Below are 26,444 nucleotides of genomic sequence, written 5' to 3' on the forward strand. Positions count from 1 at the left end.
ATAGGTGTGCCGCGGCAAGATGTCAGGCGTGCAAAACAAAATATAACATTTAACTTTGCCTACAAAATATAATTTCAAGTGTCAAGGAAAAGTGTGGCGTTGTGGCATATGACGTATACTATACGAATAAGTGCTTTCTTAAATGCAAAGTGGTGTGTTGTGATGCAACCAAAGTGTGAGACACTTTGTTGTCTACCGGAGTCTCTAAGCTGGAGCAGCCTGAAGATCAGTTTGCTGCTGGTGAAGAAGACGCAGTACAAGGCAGTTAAGGGTGGACATGCAGGATTTCTCATGATAAAGACGACACTAACAGTTCATTTTTCTTCAGTATATCTCCAGTATAGTATGTGGTGAACTGGTCTGAGGCATGAAACTCCCCGCATGAAAATGAGTCCCGCTCAGGCCTTGCTATTAATAGCCCGCATACACAAATGAAAGTTATTCGCCTCCATTCACGAGCGACACTGAAATGAAAAAATGCTTGTGTTGCAGGTCTTGTCAGTGTTTCGCAACACCTCACAAATTTGTTTACAGTCAAGTAAAACTGCTACATGAAGAGGAGAAGCAGCACAAAAAAACCTGAAGGCTTTACTTTTTAGAAACAATGATGTTATCCAGGAATAAACTAAATTATAGGTATGGGCTTTACAGTTTCAAATAAAGAAAAACACACAAAAATACCATCAGGAATGCCCTTAATGAACCACCGGCCACAGTATCTGTTCATCTTCACTGTGTTTACAGACGTGTATAAACCTGAGTAACCTTTTCTAGAGCAGGAGTACACATTTAGCTGTCAGACACATCATCCTTTAAGTCTCTGTAAGCGGAGGGGGAGGGGAGTAAAGATGTTAAGCTCAAACAATTTATATTCACAGCGGTTATTCTTTCTCGGAAGAACTGGTAAAAAAAAATCAGTGCAAGCTGTACCTGGCATCTTCTAAAGACTCTCTGTTTTTAGGAACCAAAAAATGAAAAGGTTAACTCATGTCAAACTCACTCAAACCCTGTTTCTAGGAAAAAAAATATTTAGGCAGGATGGTTTGTTTCTAACCTCACATTAAGGGATTAACTTGGAATTTTTCTGCTCAAATAGTCCAACAATCCACACAGAAGTCAAATGGTCCACTATGTGCAGCTGAATCCCTGAGAGACGCCAGAGGTGTAATTCTGGAAAACCACTAAAACAAAATAACTTTTCGGACAGGGTCAGCTGACAGTTCCTGGAAGCGTTTTTAATGCAAATGTCTAAAAAAAAAAGTGAAAAGGAAGATATTTCTGTTTTTGAGCTCGGGGAGAGCAAACACATCATCTTTTGGAGAGAAAATAGAAAGCAGCTCAGTCTCTTAAGCTGTGTCCTGAAAGAATACTACAAAATAATTGTGTCCAGGTTTTGAGTTTTTTTCCCCTATTGGAAGTTATGACAAAAATGCTCACATCCAAGACACGTTGTTCTGTATATCTGTGCTTATGCAATGGATGTATATGACAGTTTATGTTAGTGTTCTGTTGGAGCATGCTTCAAACAGGTTTTGGGACTAATGGATGTTAAGCTATATAATCATTATCTCAGGAAATGAATTACAGTGCTCTTTAATTCTGTCAACAGGTAATGATCTCAGAAGGCCACAAGCCTGGATGCGGTACCATTAAGTGAGATAGATATGAGATGGGAGAGCTATACATTTTTATAATTCCAATAACCGCTGTGATGCCCCGTCTTTACAAAGTGGGACAAAGGTTTGCTGTGTGTGTGTGTGTGTGTGTGATGTTATGTTCTTGTACACTTAACCTAATGAAATTCCTGCCATTGAGGTGATCATTTTTTGGAGGATTATGAGCTTGCAGTGGTGTTTTTAATCACTGTTGACAACCTCCTTCCCCCTCAGGACACTCTGTATGTGTGTGTATTTGAACAAGAGATAGAGAGGAAAGGAAAGCCTCACTCTACTCTTTAAACTTTTCTGCATGTGTTGTATGAAAGAAACAAGGAATTCCTGTGTGTATTTGTATGTGGAGAGGATTTTCCATTCATGCTGACAGGTAACTTTTGGTTTTCCGCGCCGGATTTCAAAGTCAACAGCCGCAGATTCCCATGACTCCTCACTTTTACAAAAGGCCATTCACCCTTTTAACCTAATCTTTTAAGACATTTTATATTTTTCTTCCAGTCTCACACTGCGGACTATGCTTCCAGCACATATACTGCTGGTAAATGTAAGTTACAGTCAGGCTACGCTTGTTTTACACATAGACTGTATATAAAACTTGGACATAGTTACCGCCACCCATTGCTTTGAAGCCTTTAGTACGACATGTATTGCTCAAATCAGCCTAACTTGGTCTGGTTTGACCATTAGCATAAGGTGGCTAATGTTAGCAAACTTTGGACAGATACTGCTGTATCCATGGATGGGCCGAGTCACTTCACTGACTTGATAACTGCTCTCAGCAAAGTACAAAATATATTTTACTCACCTATAGTGGTGTGTAGCCATGCAGATAGCTTTGACTTTATTTGTCCAGATTTCTGAGACATCTGTCTCGCACACTCCTGAAATATCTCGGCCAGTCTCCTATTTACATGGCATCTTTCAGTCCCTGTTACAGAGCCCGGGGTCCCCTGTTTTTAGAGAGCTATAAACTCCTGACAGTGGAGCCTCAGTGCTTTTACGAGAAGACGTCTGACCTCAGTTAACTTAACAGAAATACAGCAGAATGTTGTTGTTTAGCAAACACGAGCAAATAGACACAAGTTGGTGTGCTTCGGTTTGGACGTTCAAATCGAGTCATAGATAGGGACAAGACTAACTTTAAATATGGAAACAGTCTAGCACTCGGACAATATTTGCCTGGTTTTCAGTGTGATGGCTCATTTTGTATTCAAGCATTTTTTAGAAGCTATATTTGGTGGAGGTGGAGAATGGCGGGAGAAAGAGACAGGCTGGAAGACTGGAAAGTGAGAGAGAGAGAGAGAAAGAGAGAGAGCGGGGGAGACCAGGATGGGGTGAATAAGCCGTTTGTTTCGTCCCTCGCCTGTCATCCCTGGTCTGGCCTGGTGCTTGGTGCCTGGCGTCCAGGGTCATTTCCTTTCACAACGACCACTGCCATCCCTCGCATTAGCAATTTCATCGCCGAGGGGGTAACACTCAAGTGTGCGAGTGTGTGAGTGTGTGTGTGTGTTCTCGGTTTCATTGCTTGCTTCGAGCCTTATTATGCAGGGACTTGGGAAGACAGAGAGAGGGGAGCCGGGCCGAGACATCGACCTGACGTCGCTGAGATCCACCATGCCAGCCAGCGGCCCTCTGCAGGTTAGTGCACCCGAAAAGAGCGAGAAAACTGGGTTAAAAAAAGAGAGAGAGAGATGGAGAGACGGGTAGAGACAAAGGGGACAGACATAGGAAGACAAATGGGATTGACGTTGTAATATAGATGGATCTTTCTGTCTGTTAAGCAATGGCCTCGCGACCTCTGTATCTCTTTTTCTTTCTGTTTCTCCCTTCTTCCCTTAACTATTTCCTTCCTTCATCTTGGTCCTGGCCTTTCCGTGGTTCTGATTTGCTGCTCCTGTCTTAGCTTTGCCGCAGAGCTGCGGTATGTCCGGCCTATGTGAGAGCTGAGGATCAGAGGTTTTTCTGGGTTTCAGCCGAGTGTCCGACTCTATTCTGAGACCGAGTTACGATCGCTACATTCATCAAATATCAATTAGGGCCTAGGTGCAAAGGCTAATAAAGTCCTTTAATGCAGCAAGTGGTCAACAGAGCAGGGACTCACTAATGCCAAGAAAAAGAGGTCAAGGTAGGGTTGGGGTTTTGAGAAGGTGCTTTTTTTTTTTTTTTCTTCAGCGTAATCATTTTCAGGCATATTTTATTTCATTTTTAAAGGAGCAAATGTTCTTGTTTTATTAGTTGAGTTTTCAAAACAGTATTGCATTCTTTCTTCAAATAATCCTCTGACTCATCGTTCACTACAGTAATAGGTATGCACACAGCCTCTCTAACACACACACACACACACACACACACCCTTCCTGGTGTCTGTTGCGATTCATCTTCTGTTTCAGTGTCAGGGCTGTCAGTTACTGGTATATTTAGCTACACAGTCTCCAGTGAACAAAGTGCCATTACTCAAGAGTAAGTGTGTGTGTACATTATATATGTATTATGTTAAAGTCACATTTGCTTCAGGGCCACCCACACTAAATATACATAATCACAGTGTTTTATAGGGTTGTGGGTAAAATGAAACCTAAACCAAGAACAAAACATATTTTGTGTTCAGTTTTGCTGCTGTCGGTCAAGAAGCATATACAATTATGTTTTTTTCAGTAACTGGATTTCCGCCATAAATTCAACTTTTTCTTTTTTTTCTTTCTGTTCATTTTATCTAACTGAACACACAAACACAAAGTTACTTCTAATCCCTGAACTTCCCTCAGGAGATTTGATGAATCCCGTTTGTGTATCAGTGAGACCTTCAGCAATAATACCATTTATGAAATGATAGTGTATCTGTAATGTTGGGGATAATTTGTCGTAGTGATTACTATAACTACAGACAGCTGTCACAGTAGCTGCTGTATGTTTTAGCAGCAATTAGCAAGAACTACAATTCATGGATAACATGGATCGTTAGTGATTATAAAGAAACACCATTACTGTTGGCAGTAATGGTGCTACACCCTTCATCACAGATTAACAGCTGACAGAGTACAGCACCATTTGCTCACCATCAGCCACCAGCTATGACAGTCATGATATATCACGTGGCTCACAATGTAAATGTTTAAAAGTCACAGATGGCAAGTCCTAACCACAACTATTTCAACCCTGTTTACTTAGTTATATGCTGGTGATGAGAGAAATGTGTGATCTCCAGGAAAGCGGAAATGACTGGATGCATGTGCACGTGTGTTTAAGAAACCGCTCTCACAGCATGATACACATCCTGCATGTCAATGCCAGATGACTCTAGCGGTTTAGTATGTGCCTGATTGATGTTATCATCACTATATTACACATATGTCTTTGCCATGTTGTTTTAACAGACGGATTGATGGCTGGTTGCCCCTGTACTTATAGTTTAAGATGTAGCAGTTGTAGTGGTGCAGTATGTTAGAGTAAGAACCAGTGAGAGTGTGAGAATAACAGCCACGTTCTGTAAATACATATGTTTTTTCTTTACAATCTAAAACCTGCCACTGGTATTGCAAAATAATCACTGGTCTTTAAACAGGTCCTATTATGCTATTTTCCTGGTGCAAATTTTTATCTGAAGTTACAGTTACAATGTTTACATGCGTTAATCCTCATAATCCGCCTTGCTTTTCTCATCCTGGCTGTCCTGCAGCACCTCTTCTTACCCTCTCTCTGAAATGCTCCGTTGTAGCGCTTGCTCCTCCCTCCAGAAAGCAAAGTCTGCTCTGATTGGTCAGCTAGCCCACTCTGTTGTGATTGGTCAACGTTTCACATTTCAAACTCTTCCTCCGGAGCTTCAGCTCCGTCTCTCTCTTTGTTGTTTGAGGGCGGTCCAAATTAGCCAGGAAGGAGTTTTACATTATGACCTCATAATGTTACAGAAGTGAATGAGAGAATTCAATCGATCCGTTTCAGGCAGCTCAGGAGCTTCTGAGGGGGAGGGTAACTCCTTTTAGGCGTGAACTTCAGGTTTTACACTCTACGGACCTTTTACATGTAAAAAATATGTATAACACACTAAAGAAGAGGGAAAAAGTGGAAAAGCATAATAGGGCCACTTCAAGCTTTTTGGCATCACATGTGTCTCATTTTATAGTTTGTTGATGGCAGAAACAACCACTTGGTTGACAAAAACACATTTACCACAATGTCCTCTCAGTATCTGCTCTGAAAAGTCATTGCAAACACACAGTCGTGTTTTCAATGTTTACTGTGATAAATCAAGGGAAAAGAGGGGTCATTTTAATTGTGTTTTTTAAATGATACCAAGCCCCACTTGTATGTCACATAGGACTTTAAACAGAGTTAGCTGCTGGTGGATTTTCACATGTTCTGCTGGACATGTGTTTTCACATGTGTTTCAGTGTCTGAGTTCATGACATCTCCTCCACATCAAGACATAATGCACTCAGCATAGCTTAAATCCAAAGGAAAGCATGTCATTTGGTGAAAATGGATTCATGAGGTTTTCGAGCAGGGCCTGTGTGAAGCTGCCATGATGAATCTATTTCTATGGTGTGAAGGCTTTACACCTCTAAGTCACTCTCTATGCTTAGAGCACAGCGACAGGGCGTGGAGCGCTGACACAGAATTAATAGGAATCACACAGCCTCTCCAAGCATGGAGAGGCTGTGTGGTTAAAAGGTACCTTTAAAGATGAGCACACTTATCTGTAGTATTTGTTTGTGTACAGCAGCTTTAAGTGTTCCATCTGATAATCAGTACAGTGAAATAGCCTGAAGGCAGACAATAAAGATAATCATCTGGTGAAAGAGGTCACCAATTAATGTGCTTCCCTTGCAATATGTATGGAATGCAATATGGCTTACAGTCAGGCTTAGATGCCGACTAGTGGTGACTAGGTGTTCTTTTCCCAGACTGTACATCACACCTCAGAAGTTCAATGAACTTCTTACCTTACCTCCATACAAGATCTAGTGTGGGTTACCTTTGAAAGAGAGGGGATGCAGCCTACTGAAGATGTACATCTTTAAATATATAGTCTTATGAATATGTACTTTAACTTTTTGAAATAGGATAAATAATAGACTAAAACAGCTGGGCATTGAAGTCTTTAGCAGATGTGTAGAGTATATTTCCTAGTGATAATTTTCAGTTTTCGGATCATCTCAAAATAATCTACAGAGCCTATGTTCATGGTATTGAAATAATGTTTCACTGAGTACAAAAATGTGTTGTTAATATTATTTGTTTTTGGACAACACTGGAGCTCTATGGCACAGGGGAATAAGCTATATCAAGATGTGGATGCACAGACAATACCTACTGTCCAAATCATGTCAAGTCATTGTTGGTTTACACTGTTTTTGTTGACAATAAGAACGATATCACAGAGATACAGATGATTTGGTGTAACTTTTCGATGCACTTTTGGTGTTGTCACTCATGCTGACAATGATAATAATCATAATAACATGATGATCAAAATAATATATATCTGCATGCGTCATAATAACAATTGTTACAACTGTAATCAACCTTATTTTCCTGTTCCGTCTGTATCTTTCCTCTGAATAACAACTTGTTTACCTCTAAAGCTTTTCTTTCATCCATCTGTTTAAGTGTCTGCTGCTGTGTGTCCCTCCATGACCACCATCCCTCTCATCTTCTTCCCATTTCTCTCACCTCCTAGAATACATTGCTGCCTCTCTTTGACGTTACATGTGTGTGTATGTGTATGTGTGTGTCTGTGTAACATCTTCTTGGCCCCTAAATGGCAGGTGCCACATTCTGAGTGGGGCTGTGAAGTACGAGAAAGTCTGTGTGTGTGTGTGTGTGTGTGTGTGTGTGTGTGTGTGTGTGTGTGTGTGTGTGTGTGTGTGTGTGTGTGTGTGTGTGTGTGTGTGTGTGTGTGTGTGTGTGTGTGTGTGTGTGAGTGTGTGTCTGTGTGTGTGTGATTCCGGGAACTTTCATCCTAGACTCAGCTGACACTCATCTTTAAATGAATGTGTTATAGACTTGGAAAACAATATTTGCTGCATATGTCCAAACTATAGTATATATGTTTCATTCTTTGTACATTAAGACAGACAAAGAATATGTCCTGTGTGAGTATGAATTGTGCAATAGTAGCTGATATCCAGATAAGCAGATTGTTCCAAGTTGTAATCAGAATATATCATATAATGATTGCAATCAGAATTTCTTTCACTCATCATTCATTATCATATTGAATTTCCTCATTTGTTATGGAGATGGTTCTGTTGTGCTCTGTAGGATTTTTATTATTAGGACTTTTTGTCGCCTTTGGCTTTAAGGTAAAAAGATAATCTTGTCAGTTGCTGTTGTGCAGCTTCCAACCTGCTGAAGACTTTGTGATACGGTTGGAAGCTTTGGAAAAAGTCTATAACTGCACATTGAGGTGAGATTGTTTAGCAAAACTATTTTTTTTAAGGCTAAGAACTAAACCTCAACATTTTGATTGCTGAAAGATCTAATCCTCCAAAAATGTGGTTGAATGGATGGACTGACACACCCAATAATACACCCAGTAACATGTTTGGATTACTGGCCTCTTTCTCATGTCATTGTTGTTGTTACTCCTGAATTTCTCTGATTACAGAAACAGAAACATATGTCACTGTTAGACCTTGTATTATATAATCGACTGACTTCTTAAAGTTAAAAGTGTCTAAAAGTGTTACTATCTACATGTGATATTATACATATTTACAGCGGTAGAAAGGTGGACGAAGGGCCAAATCATAAAAGATCATATTTCCACATGTTCTAGTGTATGGCCAAGTCAAAAGTGTACTTTGTAGATATTTTACATCTTTCTTTCTACTTTTTATGTACTTTCTTCACTCCTGTCTCCCTTTTTCGTCTTCTTGATTGTCATTCTTTCTTGCCTCATGGGGGAAGGGTGTGTTTTCTTTTCATTTTTGGGGGAAATGACATCCGATTCGGTTTGAATCTGAAACAGCTTTTTTACGGGAATAGAGCCCAGTTGGATGCCATTTGTGTGCATGTGTGTGCTGAAACGTGAAAAGACTTTAAGAAGGTTTTGAGCGTGTGCAAAAAGAGCCATGACAAGTGGTACCAGACGAAACCTAAGATCCCACCAGATATGTACAATTAGATTATCACACTCACACACACACACACACACACACACACACACACACACACACACACACACACACACACACACACACACACACACACACACACACACACACACACACACACACACACACACACACACACACACACCAGTGTCTCCGTGTCCTGCTCTCTCTCTTGGACAAACCCACAATTATTGTGTCACAGAGTGAAACACAGCAGATATGAAGCACAAGTCTGCTCCTTTACTTCCACTTGAGCAGGATTTAAAATCTTGACTCCAACGTCTCCTTAAACGTTATTTCCAAGTAAAAAGACTCAGCATGATGTATTTCCAAAATACATTATTTGTCAAACAAACGAACGTTTATCTTTAAAACTTCGAACTGATCATTACACATGAAATAAATCACTGCACTGGCTGCGTGAGGCCAAGAGTATTGTGTCACACTTTTGTTCCTTATCCACTTGTTCCAGTAGTACGTGCCAAGAAAGAACAGGAAACCACCTCTCCAGTGCCGAGCCTCTCCTGCTGGGACACTATAACTCACAACACTAACTCACACACACACACACACACTCACACAAAATTCAAAAATTCACAACAGACTTTCAAATCCAAGTCCACTTGACTGTAAATCACTCTATTTACAGACTTTCCTTATAGCTTTGTATACCTCCCCTGCTCATAAAAAAAACGCACATAGCTGTTTTTTCTTAGAATTCATAAAGATGTACACATTTTCAGAGAATTGTGTGTTGCCTATCAACTGTGCATGGTTTGACTCGCCGTACACTTCCTTTAAATCTGTTAGGCATAGAAGTTTAGTGTGGCGTGTGCTTGGATCACAGCCAAACGCTTATAGAGACACATCCACACATCTGTGGAAAGACACACACATAGAAATAATAATAAACATGTGCAATGTCGTAAACATGTACGATGCTTTAGAGGCTGTGTGCGGCGGGTGTGTAATGCATAAAGTCTGTGCGTTAACTAAAAGCTGCTTCTAAGGTGCAACATTAATACCAATCTTCTCATTTAATTCTTGGAGGGGTTACTTGTAGAAATCAAGAAAAAGAAGGTAATTGGGTTACACACACAATCATAGAATCTGACCTCTTGTGTTAGCTGATAAAAATGTGTTTGCTATGCAGCGGGCTGCTGGCCAGTATGGAGTGGATGTATGTGTGTGTTTATGTGAATCTAAAGGTAAATACAGACCTCGCTCTATGATTTAATTCTCTCCAGCAAAAGTGTTGGGTCATCAGATAAGGCAAAGCGTGTGAGGGAAAGATCCCAGACGTTTATATTTCTGGTCAGTCTCACCAGAGTGAGTACGTATGAACTGTCCAGTATACACATATACAGTATCTGTTGGTGAACATGTAAATATGTGGCTTGTATGTCTGTTTTGTGTGCAGGAGTCAGACACGTTTCAGCATCACTTCAATTGTATTTTAGTCAGTGCCATAGAATGATGTAGCTGTGTGAGGTCATCTGTGATTTTAAATGTGTTGGAGGGAAAAAGTGGAAGCAGGGCAGGAGAGACGAGGTGGTAGAACGAGCATAGGAGGTGGGTAAGGGTTCTGTCTTACCTCATCCAGTCTCGGCTGCTGATGTCCCCCCCCCGGTGCCTGCGGTGCTCATGGGACTATTGTTGATTTCCACACAATGAGATCACGCTGACTGACAGTGAAACAAAAGCTCTCTGTTATTAATTGTCCTCTGTGTGAAACCACGAAGGCATAGACATTCCGTGAAGGGAATACACTTTCTATAGTCATTAGTGTTAGATTGATTTGAGGAAAATAATTGCATATTTAGACACACATTTTGAATATATTCTCATACATGTTTTATTTTAAAAAAGGCAGGGAAAAGGTTAGCTTTAAATCTCGGACAGAAAATTAGACGGCATTTCAAAGAACATTGCCATGGCCATAAAGTTGCTAATTGTCAGTTATAAGCATAACTGTATGCTATAGCTACAATTTAAACAAGCATGTAGCACTAATCTCCCATCTTGTATTTTAAAACTTCCCCATGACTGCTCTGTATAAATATATACATCATCTTTAGGAGCCTCTGGGGACCAAGAGAAAAGCCCCTTCTGAGGTTAAGCCACCTTAACTGATATATCTTATTTATGTTTGTGCCTCTGTGTTTTTTGGGGGGGTGTTACTTGAATATACGTGTACCCTTTGACCTCCGCTATGAAACAGCAATAACTTCTCTAAGACAAATAGTCATTCGCCTCTTCTCGGTGCCATAAACACACACTATGTTGTGTTTTAGAGGGAAATATCTCAACTATTGGATGAATTGCCATGAAATTTGCCACGGATATGCAAGGTCCCCAGAGGATGCAGTGAATGTATGCTCCCCTAGCTTTAGCTTTAGTTCCACCAGCAGCTTGTAATGTTTTTGTATTTAAATATCTGGGATGAATTGCAGAGAAATTTTGTTCAGACATTCATGGTCCCAAGAGGATGAATTATAATAACTTTGACCCCCTGACTTTTCATTAAGCGCCATCATCAGATTATATCCAATACTTACTCAAAAACATATGACATTCCAATCAACCTCAGCTGTATTTTGTTAGCATCGCCACACGCTAAACTGAGATGACATGATAAAAATGACACCTCTAAACATCATCATGCTGCCATTATGATAATGACTAATTAGCAAGCGGACATTAGCATTAATTATTAGCCTCACCAAGTCACTGGCATGGCTTGAGACTCTTACTCTTGTTTATGTTCAAACAAAATTCAGTGACAATCAAACACTCTCCCAAAGTTTGGATTAGCACTGAATCATTAACCTTCATCTATTTGTTAGCTATGTGACGGTTATTACGCTGTTGACGGTAACTTTAAATTACATTTTAATGGATTTGAATTAGTAGATCTAAACTGATAGTTAGCATGTGCATCTACTGTATGTTTGTGAAAGCAGACTTGGCACTGGACGTTGAGATGTTTGTCTCAGTGGAAAAACATCCACCATAACGATTAAACACTTTAATCTACAACAGTGGTACAGTGGTTATCTGAAATCACACGCGTGACTGTTGAAGTAGCTTTGATCAAATAGGGTCTTAGATCCATGTTGATCATTACCACATTGCCACAGCAATAATACCTATTGTGGTTACGAGGCAGCTAGGCTGTGATTTTCTCCAGTTTTCATCTGTTCCTTTTAGCACACGTGTGCTGGTAAAAGTTGCATAACATAAGTTCTTCACTGTGATTACAGTATGTAAACCTCAGCTGCGTTGAACGTCTGATAGCACCGTATTGGCCATACAGTTATTACATTTAAGAGTATTATTATGGTTTTTATTACAGTTGTAAATGAACCTCCCTGTGGGTGTACATAGGCTACTGAAATACAGTTGTTACACAAGAGGGTTTTATTGTGCGTGTGCAAAATGGGACAAAGGATGGTTTGCTGTCGTATAGTCATAACACTGTGTGCATGTGTGTGGAAGTGACATGAGTTTACTGAGCAATGTGGACAGTTGCAACATCATGGGAATGTTATGTGCAGGTACCTCTTGAGATTAGGAAGAGTGTGCGTGTGTGTGTGTGTGTGTGCAAATGTTTATTCATGCACACAGTACATACATCCTGTCATACATCACTTACTCGTGACAAGCTTACTCCTGTAGCATCACTGACAAATAAATAGATACAAAACATGTTTTCTATGTCCTCACTGCTATCTTCTATCCTCATGCACGCACATCTATTGACTTGTGTTTCACAAAGCAACAGAATTAAGGACAGGTTCATGTGTATGTACAATATCTATGTACGTATTCACAGAGAGAACAAGGCTAGAGTCGGTCATATCTGACTGGTTGAGCCGGCATCCCGGGTGCAGGTGACTGTTGTGAACTTGGGCGTACGTCACACCTGTAAAACCTTTGGCTTCAGTAGATTTCCACCTGTCACACCTCGAGTAAACAATGTGCTGGCAGGGATGGACATGTCCAACTGCCACCTTCAAAGGACCATAGTGCTGTTTATCTGACTTCTTATGCACAAACATGGCGTGCATATGTGTATTTAGTGGGTGTTGAAGGGGATCTAAGGACAGGTCAGAAAATATATTTTACTACCATTCATGCTGAGAAGAAGAAGATAAACACCTCCAAACCTGGTGGGGGTTCAGTCTTTTGTTCAAGGGCACATCGGCATTGTAAAAGCTCATACCTTCCCAGTTTTAACTATGATCTCTAGAGGCTGGGTTGGTTACTTTAAACATATATTCCCTAACAAACACCATTGCCATTTATGTATGTTTGCACATCATTTTACTGGAATGGAGTATATCAAACATTTTGTAATGTTCCCTTTCTCTTTAAAGATTGAATCTCAAAGCCCAAGCTGAGATTGCTTTCAGTTTGAGTAATTTTCTCTGATCACTGGAAATGTAATTGACTCTGAAAACACACAGTGATCTGTTGTGCCTTTGTATCTTTATGACTGATATAAGGCCTTTAAAATATTGTTATAGTGCCCCTTAAATCCTGAAATTTCTCCAAAACTCACAGTTGATGTTCGATCTTTTATCGATTGTGATTTTGTTATCACAATCGATAAAAGATCCCTGAACTCTTCAGTAGAATGCATCTGTTGCTAATACAGAAACAAAATCTTTCCACTCTCGATTTTCATTTTCATTTTTTTCTTTTCTTTTCTCCACATGTTTTCAACCCCAGGCAGAGTCTATATCTGTCTAACTCTTTGAATGTCTCAAGATTTGAGATTCAGCTTTGGCACAAAACAGCAACATTCGTGGAACTCGGGAAATGGGTAATACCCACATGCACAAAAACACAGAGGAAGGAAGTGTGTGTGTGTGTGTTGTGGATGGCGATGAAGGCCGAACCATTAAAAGCCAGGAAGCCTCCAGGAGGAATGTCCTGCGAAATCACACATGGCCCAGGCCTGAAAGCTTGAGGGCGTGTGTGTGTGTGGGGGGGCTGATAACTCCAAACAGGCTTTGGCTCATCTGTGGAATAATAAAAATAAAATAAAAAACGACACTGGAGAAAGAGGCAGCAACATCACAAAAAAAAAGTGATCTTAATGTTCTTTCATCAGACTGAGTCACACCACACCTCAGCCTTTCAGGCACAACTCCAAAACACAGCCACGTGCACAGTACTGGACAGCTATTTACAGTACAGAATACAATATATACACACACACACACACACACGCATCCTGCAGCGGTGTGCCCCTCCCACGCTCCTCTGCTCGTGTTTGTTTTGGATACAGGATACACTCGCACTCATATTGTGGCAAACTGACTTTTCGGATCAATGAATTATAATTACGTCCAGCCGCAAACACTGTCAGGACACGTTGTGTAATCACAGGGGTTGTTACTCTTTGCTCTAAGGCTTACATGATTCATCATTTAACTATTTATCAAGTTTGTTGATGTTTTTGATGTTTCATTGAGTTTGGTTCTCACAGACACACACACACACACACACACACAAAATTAGTTGCCGTGATATTTTCATGTGATCATAATATTACGTGAGATTATGTCTGTCAGTCAACCACAGTTTAATGCAATACCTCATCCTCTCTATTTGAATGTTGCCTGCAAAGTTGCACAAAAACAAAAAATAACAACAGATTCTGTTGCAGTTTTAAACTTTTAACCGTAACGTATGTTTGTCGTTTGTCATCCTGGTAAAATGCAGCGCTGCAGCATTGCTGTGAAGAATACTAGTGAACAGTTTTAAGAACATTCCTTAGCTTATTTCTTCTGTAAGACGTTTAACTATCTCATGATCTGAACCTTGTTTCATGCAGTATTTCCCTCTGAAATGAACCGTGTGCTGCAGCAGCGGAGTAAAAACGATGTTTAGAGACAACATTCCTTCAGAGGGAAAGTCTGCAACCAGCTTCCACAGGAGCAAACATCTGCACCCCTCAAGGGTCATTGAGCAACTCACCGTTCTCCTGAAAGATGGCAGCATGACAGTGTAAAATTATGATTTGGTCTAATTTATTACTGAAAAATGATTTATGTGTCTGTGGTTCACAGAGTGCCTGCCCACATTCACTTTTTTATGACAGGTTAAACACCACAAAGAAACACAAGGAATTCCAGATATTGCTACTGTCTTTGTCCTCACAAAGACAATTTGACATTAGGCTGCTCGCTTTCCAAACATGACCTCCCTGCAATAAAAACTTAAAACAAACACTCAACAGTAGCATAATTTTACAACTCCCCAAATCATTCTGGAAGTGGTTGTAAATAACAGCTCTAAGAAGGAGCAGCAACAAACAATTTCAGACTGATTTCTTAAAGAAGAAAAATAATTTAAACTTAAAGGAGTACATTTTAGAAGATAGGCCTCTTTGTTGAGTTACTGGAAGTTAGATGAGAAGATGAATATAATTTATTTGTATTTAGCAGAGCGATTGGTCCAAGAAGGGTTTAGCTAAGCTACACACAGAGTATCTAAACAGGGCCAAGGACAGGACAATGGCATTCAGGCCTTGAAAACAAAACCAAAATGTTTGTAAAAATCTACAAAAAAATTGAAGATGTGACATTTCAGTGCTACCATTTTACATACAAAATATATAACATTTACATCCAGCCTTGAAGAATTACTGTCCACGGTTTGTAACTTTTTTTCTTCCCTATAAAAGTTGCTATTTTTGTTACAGGCTAAAAGCCAAAAGTGGAATTGGACTTTTCCAATTTGAAATCACGTTTTAAAGCATGTGAATTTGATTTTATGTGCATGAAAATCAAATCAGCTGCAGACACGCATAAAGCTTTGGACATGTGCTTGCTTATATCGTGGATGAAGTTAAAAATAATGCAGAATATTGTTGAATGAGATTCTTAACAGAGAAACCTTTGATGCATGTGAAAAGCAGTTGCAACATGTTTGATAAACCGAGCCATAGTACAAATTCTTTGTTGTTTGTTAAGTGCTGTACCCGGTAGCATAAATGCACTCTTATGTATGTGTGGGGGTAATATGAGGTTTCCACATTTCCCTTGAAATTGAAGCAAAAGCTGCAGTACAAGGCCACACTGTATGTTGAAGCTATTAGTTTAAATCCTCCGTCATTATAATCAGCCTCATACGACGTCTCCTTGACGCTAGTCTGACTGAGCTTTACTTTCAAGAGATTTAAATTTGCCAGGAAGCCGTGCTCTAACTATTGCTGTGCATACTTATCATTCCTGCTTGTCAACACTGAAGTTAACCAAAGTGGCAACCTTAGAGAAATCGGCCTCTGAAGGAGTAAGAACGTATCTGTTTATGTGTGTGTATTTGCAATGTTGCCATGGCAGAACACACCGACTGTGCACACGCTACCGGCATGTAATACACACCCATTTTAACCTGACACACACACACACACACACACACATCTGGCACACATTTTTAAAAAGGGTATTTAGCATGCCAAAGGATGCTATAACAGTACGCGACACATGTCAACCTCTTATGCAACAGACTCTTCCAGCGCGGCTGACGTCAGAGGATAACCAGGTGTTTATGGGCTCCCCTTACACACACATACACACACACAACTACACACAACCTTCACCTGTAGCTAGTGTCAAAGTTTTCTGTCATGCTATAAACAACAGTTCCCTAAACACAGTGTGCATTAATCCGATTTGATTGTTTTAACACAAAACCCAAATATATGTCTTAATCAATTTTGTTTTCTGTAAAAGGATCATTTTCGGTTTATTATTTTAAATGGTTATAATAAATTCAAAGTCCGACAATGCAAGAAATACGATTAGTGATACAGATTGATAAAAACAAGCCAATGGTCTAAATCATGTAATTCAATGTATTGGAGGTAAAAACCCAACGCAAGCATGTTTTGACAAAGATAAAAGACATTTGTCTGACTGCTTCTTGCCCTGTAAGCTTTATTTTTGTTGATATTGCCCAGATGATATCAATTTACTTAGTGATTACAATCCGATTAATACTGCAAAGCGACCAAAAATAAGACCCAGGTTGTAATGAAAGAATCAAAGGTAATATATAAAAATAATGAAAAATAATAATATCATATTTTAAAAATCTGCCAGTTGAATATGCGACCCTTTGTAAGGTTTCCGTGGTATGCCCTGCAGGGCCAGAAGGGCCAGCTGGTGGAGTTATATCTGAAACTCTATTTCCCCATGTGTTCATGGTCAGGAATGCAGGGAGTCAACTGATATTAGATCAGTGCCACTTTTTCTCTCCTACTCACAGAGAGCAGATGGAAGTTCAAATGCAGACACACACACTAACACATACACACACACAGAGAAACACACAAATGCACACTCATGTGGTCAAATGGAGCAGTTACTCTGTACCTGCATGTGTCATGTTGAATCATAGTTCACATTTTTTGGTGCTTGTGGCTGACATTGCGGCGCTGTGTGGGGGTCTGTGTGTGGGCAAGCGTCTCCCCAGTGTGGGTGGGAGGTCAAAGGTCAAGGGTCCCTGAGGTTGAGTAGGTTATTCATTTTCCCAATGCTTCCATCTCTTACAGACAAGTACTCATTATGCATCAGAATGGCCGTAGTAATATTGTTAAATATTATTATCACTGCTGCATATATGTGTAAGATGGATTTGAATGAAGCTGGTCAAGGTGGAGCTATTTTTTAAACTACTTTATATATTAATACGTAGTTAAATCTTTGACAATTAAATATATGTAAGCAAAAATCTTAATATTTCCTTTTGCAATTTAGTGGAGTAGAACTTTAAAGGAGCAGAAAAAGGATAGTCAAATAAAGTACAAGTACCTGAAAACTGTATTTATGTGTCTTAACTGTTAAGTCTCTAAAACAGACTAAATTTTTGTGTTCAGGATTTTTTAGGGAAGGCCTGAAATCATGGCTTGTTGATGCACTGGAGTTATTTGATCCCCATTCAAGTTAGCATATGGCATGCGCTTTAACATTCTGCTTTACCCGGACTTTAAATGGTGTCTCTCTCTCTCTCTTTCTCTAATGGCCTTCACACACAAACACACATGGATTTTTGAGTACATCCTGCCCAGCAATTACTGAGGTGTCCATCCTGCTGTGCAACAGCCTCTCTCCATTGGTAAACAGGAGGAGGAGGAGGAGGAGTGTGACACTTTGATCATCACAAACAGGCAAAGTGAGGATCAGTAAAGAGACAGATTAAAGATGTAAAGAGAGAGAACATATTTAACAGAAAGGTGGTTAAAGATCTTATTATGATCTTATTTTGTCACGTGTACAGTGTGTAGTGTGATATTGATGCTTTCCTGTTTTTGCATCTTTTCATTTTCTCAAGAGTTTCTTACAAATACAATGTTTGCAATAGAGTAAAAAATATATATTTAATTCAGCCTATTTCCTTTGATTGTCAGTTACAGTTCTCTGTACAGAAGAGGTTTGAATGAAGTGTGTGTCATATCAGTTAATGGGTTTTGTGTCTCTCTTTAAGCCTTCTTATCTGTTTTTAAAGCAGCATGCAGGCAGCGAAGTCAAGAAGTAAGTGATGGTTTATGTGATAGTAAATAGGAGGATCAAAAAGGTCCAGGATGTAACAGTAACATAACATGTGGATTCATTTAGTTGTGACCTAAATGACTCAGCAGGAAACAGGTTTGTTAGAGAGACTTACAATAATGTGACAGCCTTTGGGTTTTGCCTATTAAATAATTGGCCGTGTGACCATGGAAACTCATTTTCCAACCAAAACGTAAAGACCAGCATCTTATTGCAATTAGATTATGCAGCATCTGCCTTAATTAATAAAAAAGACAAACAGTTAAGGTTTTTTTTGTCAGTACGATAGTTGGCCAAGGGGCAGAGATCAAGGGTCATTTATGAACCTACTGCATGTGTTTGAGACTTGACATAAATGGTGTGTGTGTGTGTGTGTGTGTGTGTGTGTGTGTGTGCATCTGTGTAAAAAACAGCCTCCTTCCTGTTTTCTTTTCTATCTCAAAGTTCACCCAATAAGTGTTCTGACTCTCACTCAGTTTGCTCGTTGTTGTCCGTATGTGTTGAGTTGTATCCACTGTTTGTTTGTCTCTTAACATAATGTGTTGTTTCACTGACATTCCCACCTTCCCTTCCTATCATCAGCACACACATATGCATACAAACAAATAACCTGAAGAGCAGCAGTTCACCTGCTGACCCGTGTCCTTAAAACAAACAAACACAGACAATGCCAGGAGGGGATGTTTGGCGGAGAATCATGTGGTCGTGCATCTGTGTTTGGTCGCTGGCATGTGTGTATCCGTGAGTGTGCATCTCCCTGTCTGTCCAGGGCTAATCTGGCATTCTGCTGAAGCAAACTTAAAATATTATATATTATATATACTTATATTGTTTTATTCTAGCATTGACGGACTTCCAACTTCTCACTCACTACTCTTAAGTAGGGGCCACTAATGATAACACAGCTGAGTGCATCGCTTTGCTGCCTGAGACATAATGTGGGGAAACAGTTTGCTAATTTTAGTGTTTTGGTCGGTGTCTTTGGCTTTCAGCTAACAACTATAGGTACACTATAACTATAACACACTGCTGAGTACCTCGCCACTACTCAGCCACTCTACTGAGTGCATCTTTCTAGTGGTATGACCTGGTGGTACCAGCAGGCCTGGTTGACTAAAAAAGGTCCTGAGTTACATTCAAATAGATTCATGTAATGAACACTGGGGGAAGCAAACACATCTGGAGCATCAGTCAGAAATGCGACAGAAGACCAGTAACTGGCGCATCTTTGTGGTGCAGCCAAACAAGCATCGCATCACGTTGTTTTAATCAAGGCGTGAAGAAGACAGTCGGCTTTGTCGTCCAACAACTCTCGTAAAGTTCATACATGCATTGTTTCCTTTGGATCCCAAATTGGTGTGTATGTAATTTCACAGAAAAGTTGACGACACCATTAACAATGAAAACTCCTGTATAAAAAAAGGAATAACTAGCTATTTCTTTAAAAAAAATATTGCATAAAAATATGAATTGTATCATTAAATAGCACCAACTGACCTGTGATTGAGACATTGTGCGTTTGCGTCAAACCATGGATCTCAATTACTGAGTAGGAAGCTTCATTCTCTCTTGCCTGCTCCTAGTTTAAGACAAAAACACAGGCATGTTTACGGTCAAGATGGTTTGAGTAAGTAGTAAGTCAGACCCAGTTCTGCTGCCAGTCAAGTCAGCAAGAGAAAACCCATCTCATATCTTTGTCCCTGCCTCTCTTCCCCCCCGACATGCTGACTCCTCTTCTTTGTGTCACTATCTGTTTCTCTTAATCTGTTTTTCTGCTTTCTTTCTGCTCCCTCACCCTGAATGGCAGTCACATAAAAACCAAACAGAAAGATGATGCCTTCAGGCAGAGAGAGCTTTGGAAAAACGCAGATGAAAAACAAAGAAACCCAGTCAAGGAGGCTAGCACTGAGACACACAGACAGACAGACAGACAGACAGACAGACAGACAGACAGACAGACAGACAGACAGACGGAGCAACGGGGAGACAGTAAAAATAAGACATTAAAAGAAACCCAGAGCTCCTCTCCTAGTTGGGCTTCCCTTCCTATTGGTCATAATGGCAACCAATAGAAATCCAGGGGAGGAGCACTTCCTGAGGGGGGGCCCATGTGGTCTGGTGTATATTTGTGTGTGTTTATGTGGAATTAGAGGTGTAAAGACTTTTGGTTGTTTTTGTGCACATTGTTGGCACAAATATGTTATTGTGTACATGGGGATCAACAAATACAAATATGTGTTTTAATGTGTGTAGAGCTGATGTGTGTCTGTGTACATTATGTGATATGGTAGTGGTTCTTGGGTTGTGCATCAGTGAATTTCAGGAATGGAAAGCGTTAACTTTATAAATACCATATGTCCACAAAAAACACTGGGGAAAAAAATTTGCAAAATTCTTTTCTTTCTTTCTTCTTCTTCTTCTTCTTCTTCTTCTTCTTCTTCTTCTTCTTCTTCTTCTTCTTCTTCTTCTTCTTCTTCTTCTTCTTCTTCTTCTTCTTCTTCTTCTTCTTCTTCTTCTTCTTCTTCTTCTTCTTCTTCTTCTTCTTAGTAGTAGTAGTAGTAGTAGTAGTAGTAGTAGTAGTACTCATAGTTAGTGGCTCTAGGGATTACAGGATGGATTGCCATGAAATTTCTTTCATGTCATTCATGTCGCCCTCACGATGAATCGTAGTAACTTTTATGATCCTGTGACTTTTTCTCAGATGCCATCATCAGATCAAAACTTCAATGTGTCAAATACTTTGATTCATGAATCTGAATTATTATTATTTTATTTATTTATATCATTGTCTCAATAGTAGGTCAGATTCCAGCCATGTGACTGAAGTATATTCAAAAACAGTGGGCTATAATATAAGGTCCATTATTCCCAGCAATCCCATGATGCAAACGCACTTACAGAATTTTTTTGCAGGTGCTGAGTAGCAGCCTAATGTTCCCATTTCATCTTTTTATTGCATGTGGACATTATTTATTACAGTATTTTTAACCTTTAAGAAATAAGCAATGAAAACAAAGCTTTAAATTAGTTTATTGACTGCTGCTAAGTATCAGTCCTCAGAGAAAAACCTCCAAATCTGCAGAACACCATACGATGGGACAATGTCCAGTTAGTTCAGAACAATGAAGCACTAATATGCTGTAGCTCCTGTATCTGTTTAATGTATAATGAGGGTAGCTGTTGAATAATTAGAAAAACAAGTTGTAAATGGTGGTTCATTACAGACAACCATTTTTTTTTCTTATTCCTCAAAAGCAAAAGCTGAGCCAGGTAGTCGACGCTGGACTTTTATAACTTCACCCTGAGGCCAAACGCTTGTTTCTGAAGATACATGTGTGTAACCCTGCTGACCACATCCAACAAAGGAGAAAATAATAATTTCATAAAAGCAGATAAGTTCATATTAAGCATGATAAAAGCAGTCAGTACATTTAGAGAGACATTAAACTAAGTGAACACACATGGTCCGTAAAACTGTATGTAGGCCATTCCAATGTTTTGATTGTGTTTTGTGTGTGTGTGTGAGTGTGTGTGAGTGTGTGTGAGTGTGTGTTTTGGCGGCCTGCCCAAAGCTGATGTTGATAAATTGTGACCACATGAGTCCCGAAAGGAGAAAAGATGGAAACATGCCAGTATACATATACATACTTTTTCTCTCACTCTCTCCCCTTCTCTATATCTGACTCTTTTTTCCCTCTCTGTCTTTCTCTGTTTTCCCCTCCATCTCTCTCTCTCTCTCCTCCCCGTCTCTCACACACACAAAACATTCACAGGGGCTCGGAACACGTGTTCTGTGTGTTTTGACAGTCTTGCAGTTCTAGGAATTGCTTCATACTTTCTCAGAGATTAATCCAGTCTGGATCAAGCTGAACTGTAACACAGGCTGTATGGAAATATGGAAAAATATATCACGTGTGTTGGGATCAGAGCATCAGGACGGGGTTAATTGTCCTCCAAAGAAATATCATTATTCAGAGTTTAAATCTAACCCGGGGATTAGTAAACATTTGGATAAAGTGCAAAGTGCAGGTTATCCGAAAATACCCCCAAAAAGCAGACTTTTCCTCTTACGCAGAGGGACGGTTTGTTTTGGTTCTGGTTTTGTGGCACTTGGAGAGTCCAAAACCTACATGTGAAAATGTCAACATGGACGTCTTGTTCCAGAAATCAAGGCACCGTTCTGATAAGACTTTGACCTCATATGAACACTGGAAAATATTTGTTGCAAAAGTACACCTGCCAAGTTTCTGTCCGCAAGATTTTCAGAGTACAAGGGAGAAACAAAGGCACATGATCTCAGCCCACGAAAACACTTTTTACATTCACCTCGGTGTTGTCACAACAACTGAAACAGCAAAAAATGAACTTTGTTGACTATTAAGGGGCTCAGTATACTTCACATGAACAAGTCCGTATGAAGTGTCGCCCCTACACCAGGGCAAAAGTGCCACATAAAATCAGAGGCAGCACACATGGAGAAGCTGCATGTTTGAACAATTACTGTACATGCACAGCGTCAATGTTCTGTTTATTTTAGAGCAGTAAAGCACATTACAGCAGAATGAGGTCATGAAGCACAGTATGTCCCTGGTGTCTACATGATTGGCTTTACATATATGATCTATACGTCTCCCCTCAACACATCTCTGTTTCCGTGGAACAGAATGTACTGTTTCAAACTGCACTGACACACCTTGGGGTAAAATGATCCATTTACTGACAGAATGTTTTAGTCTGTAGCTCAGCGTTAAGTAATCCAATATGTGCGTCTGCAATCCATGAACTATAGCAGAGCAATAATTAGATCTAGAAAAATGTTGATCCCGGACATAATAAGGCATTATGTAAATATGTTGAAAAACGTTTTGGGAAGTTGCAAAAAATACATTATGCTAATAATTGTGTTGGGGAAACAGGAATATTGTCTTTAACACACACATGGGGAAATGCATACACACAGTTGGTTTGGGAACTATCTGATGTGCAACAAAGTCCAGCTTTTTATCATTCTAAAAACTTCAAATCACTGGAAAATGAGCTGCATTTAGAAAATCTTATAATAAATGAGCCACGAAAAAAAAAATCTGTTTCTGAGCTGTCAAAATAAGAGACACGCTTATCTCATCCCTAGTGCAATACAATACAGTCAATAATGATGAAAAAACTATTGCAATGATATATGTAGAGTAATAATAATTCAATTATTATTATGCCTTGGACACTTCATATAATCAGACAGACTGCCTTTTACCCTGCAAGATCCTGCGGTGGTGTTCTTGGTCTTTGCTGCCCTCTCCTGTTCTGACCTCAGCAGAGTTACTCAGAGATTTTCTTCTTCTTTCCTGTTCTCCAATTTTCACTTTTCTCTGTCCTCTTCAGTCTCCACTCTCTATTCTTTCTCCAACCACCTTCTCCTGTTGTCCTCTGCCTTCTGTCTTGTAAATGAAACGTATTAATTATCCTCTCAAGATTTCATAGAGTTGCACAGGGTTTCTCATGTCAGTTGAACCCATAGAGGCGCTGTGCATTGGGATGACAAGGACCACTTGAAATCCGTAATATGAATTCTGTGTCTCTCAGGGAGGTTCACCCGCAAACCTGAACATGAACCTGTATGCCACCAAGAAGACGGCAGCTGAGGGCATGTTGGACATCGCTCTGTTCCTGGCTAACATCACACACATGAAGACGGTCATCGAACAGGGAGCTGGATACAGGTACATCATGTGTGTGTGAGAGGGAAGGAGAGACCAAGGAGAGGAAAGACTGCAAGATCTAACTGCAAATTTAGTTAAAAGTTTCTTTGTCTTTGAGAAAATGATTTTTTTGAAATGATTAGGGTTCAAACTCATGAATTATCACATTCACTGTCGCCTCAAACTATATTTATTGATAAAAATACATTACATAACGCCTGTCTCTCTCCTCCTCAGGTACTACGCTGCCGTCCTGACACTCATCTCCTTCTCCCTGGCTCTCCAGATAGTGGCTGGAGTCCTGATCATCATCATTGGTAAGCAAATTAACATTACAGCATTGGTCGGCTTAAAATAAATCAGAAATCCATCCTACATGTTGTTAACCACTCATATTAACACACTAATACACAGACTACTGATTTGTTGTGAAGAAACACTTGGTGCAGGTTGAAGTCCAGTCACTTGCTTGTCTTGTGTTTTACAGAAAATGGTTCATAGCAACCAAATACAGTCTTTATGCTATTGGAACAGTTTTCAGAGCCCTTTTTTGCGTAGTTTGTTATTTTTGTTTTGTTGTTATTTTTGGTATGTGTGTGTGTACATTATTGCAGCTCGGCGAGACATAACTGAAGAGGCCAATCAGAAGCGCCTGGAAATCCTGAACAACACCACAACCGTCATCATCTTCCTCGTCTTTGTCACCAACATCTTCATCTCCGTCTTTGGGATGGAGCGCACCGGCCTCTTTGCCAGGATGCATTTCTGACTCCCTGACGTAGGCAATGATTCTAATATGTAGACTTATTTGGAAAGAAGGGAAAGAGTCTGACACATTCAACATAGGACCGGACTATGTACACACACACACACACACACACACACACACACACACACGAAACAGAAACAGTGACTCATCGTTCTACTTAAAGTACTAATCAACTGCAGTATTTCTGTACTCTGATTATATACAGGATGAATGGATTGGGCCAAGGGACCAACTAGGTGTGTGTGTGTGTGTGTGTGTGTTTCTGTGTGTTTCTGTCTGTGGGTAATGTATGTGTGTGTTTGTGTGTCTGTGTGTGTGTGTGTGTGCAGCTCGTTGTGAGCTGACCCTCCTCCCCTCTTGTCAGCGGTTGTTAAACTTCCTGAACAATCTGACCACCGGCATCATCTTCCTCACCCTCATCGTCAACATCATCAAATCCGCCTTCGGCACACAACGCAGCTGCTTCCTGCGATGGCTGCTTCAGCGGTTCATTCTATAGGCTGATGGCAGATAACGCATTCATACACTGTATGTACATTCAGGCACAAAATCTGAACATTAACGTACATGTTTAAAGTTGCTTTGTGTGGAATTTGTTTTTGAAAACTGCCTTGAAAAGTCATAATGACATTCTTGATATGACAACCAGCTGATGCCAAAGTACCAACGTTTGAAATCAAACACATGTGGAGGCAGCTCTAATTTTAATCCAATCATGCGTGTTCGTGAAACAAAATATATGTATTTTGCTGTAGCGTGACACACCTCTACACTTATAATATACATATATGGAAGCAAATTTCCACTGTTATGTCGGTGAGGTAAATATGAAGCTGCAGACAGCAGCCAGTTAGCTTAGCTTAGCACAAAGACAGGTCTGCCAGTCTTTTTCTCAATAATAAACAGATTAGGGTATTCAGAGTCTTCATTTTTTTTTCTTCTCATGTGTGTATGGTATTTCCCAACATTTTTAGCTACTCTTTTGGCAATAAACTGACTCCTTCCAACAAGTTTTTGCTCAAGTTTAAAGGACATTTCTTCAACTCAATTTGCTCCACAGTGTATTTGCGTCCATTTGTCTTTATTCATGCCCCATCTAACTGAAGTTAACTTGTTAACTAAGGTTCGATAGCAGGGCCACGCCTCAACCCCTCCTCCAATCACCTGACTAGTCTACTTATACCTGGTCTTCCCATAAAGCACCGTTTGTCTCCATTCTCTCGACCACTCCCTTTCTCTCCCTTCCTCTTACCCATTCCCTCTTTTTCCCTCTACCCTCCTTTTCTTATCCCCTCTTTTTCATGCACCACCTGGGGTCCGTAGCTGGCTCAGCCTAACATCAAACTCGAGACAGAAACCCCACCCTGAGTCTCCTTCTCCCCTGCCACCTACGTCAGACTCCCAGACTAGCCTGATCACATGACCTCAACCCTCATCCTCTCCTTCACTTCCATTGCTTATTTACAGTATTCAATAATTCCACTTATGTTTAAATCACTTAACTATCATCATTGTGGGCCTTGCTAGTGAAAACTTTAGTCTCAGCCTATCACTCACGCTGCTCGCTTAACTCGCCTTCAAACTCTAAAGGCTCAACATTTTCTGACAAAGATAGAAGGGAGCTA

General features: G+C 40.0%; 1 protein-coding gene across 1 annotated transcript; it reads left to right on the plus strand.

Annotated features, from left to right (window-relative positions):
• The first annotated feature begins 3,215 nt into the window (after positions 1–3,215).
• On the plus strand, positions 3,216–25,318 carry LOC129112763 (ninjurin-2-like). The gene is made up of 4 exons (XM_054624983.1): positions 3,216–3,311; positions 23,935–24,071; positions 24,288–24,367; positions 25,149–25,318. Exons 1-4 carry the CDS (start codon positions 3,216–3,218, stop codon positions 25,316–25,318), a joined length of 483 nt encoding a protein of 160 aa, XP_054480958.1.
• Positions 25,319–26,444: the final 1,126 nt, after the last annotated feature.

Source organism: Anoplopoma fimbria, chromosome 23, assembly GCF_027596085.1.
Source record: "Anoplopoma fimbria isolate UVic2021 breed Golden Eagle Sablefish chromosome 23, Afim_UVic_2022, whole genome shotgun sequence".
Lineage (NCBI taxonomy): Eukaryota > Metazoa > Chordata > Actinopteri > Perciformes > Anoplopomatidae > Anoplopoma > Anoplopoma fimbria.

Excerpts from the sequence above, each read along its gene's own strand:
- LOC129112763 (XM_054624983.1), top strand. The coding sequence starts at position 3,216 with ATGCAGGGACTTGGGAAGACAGAGAGAGGGGAGCCGGGCCGAGACATC. Across the intron at positions 24,072-24,287 it reads GAACAGGGAGCTGGATACAG|GTACTACGCTGCCGTCCTGA; the intron begins GTACATCATGTG and ends TCTCCTCCTCAG. Across the intron at positions 24,368-25,148 it reads AGTCCTGATCATCATCATTG|CTCGTTGTGAGCTGACCCTC; the intron begins GTAAGCAAATTA and ends GTGTGTGTGCAG.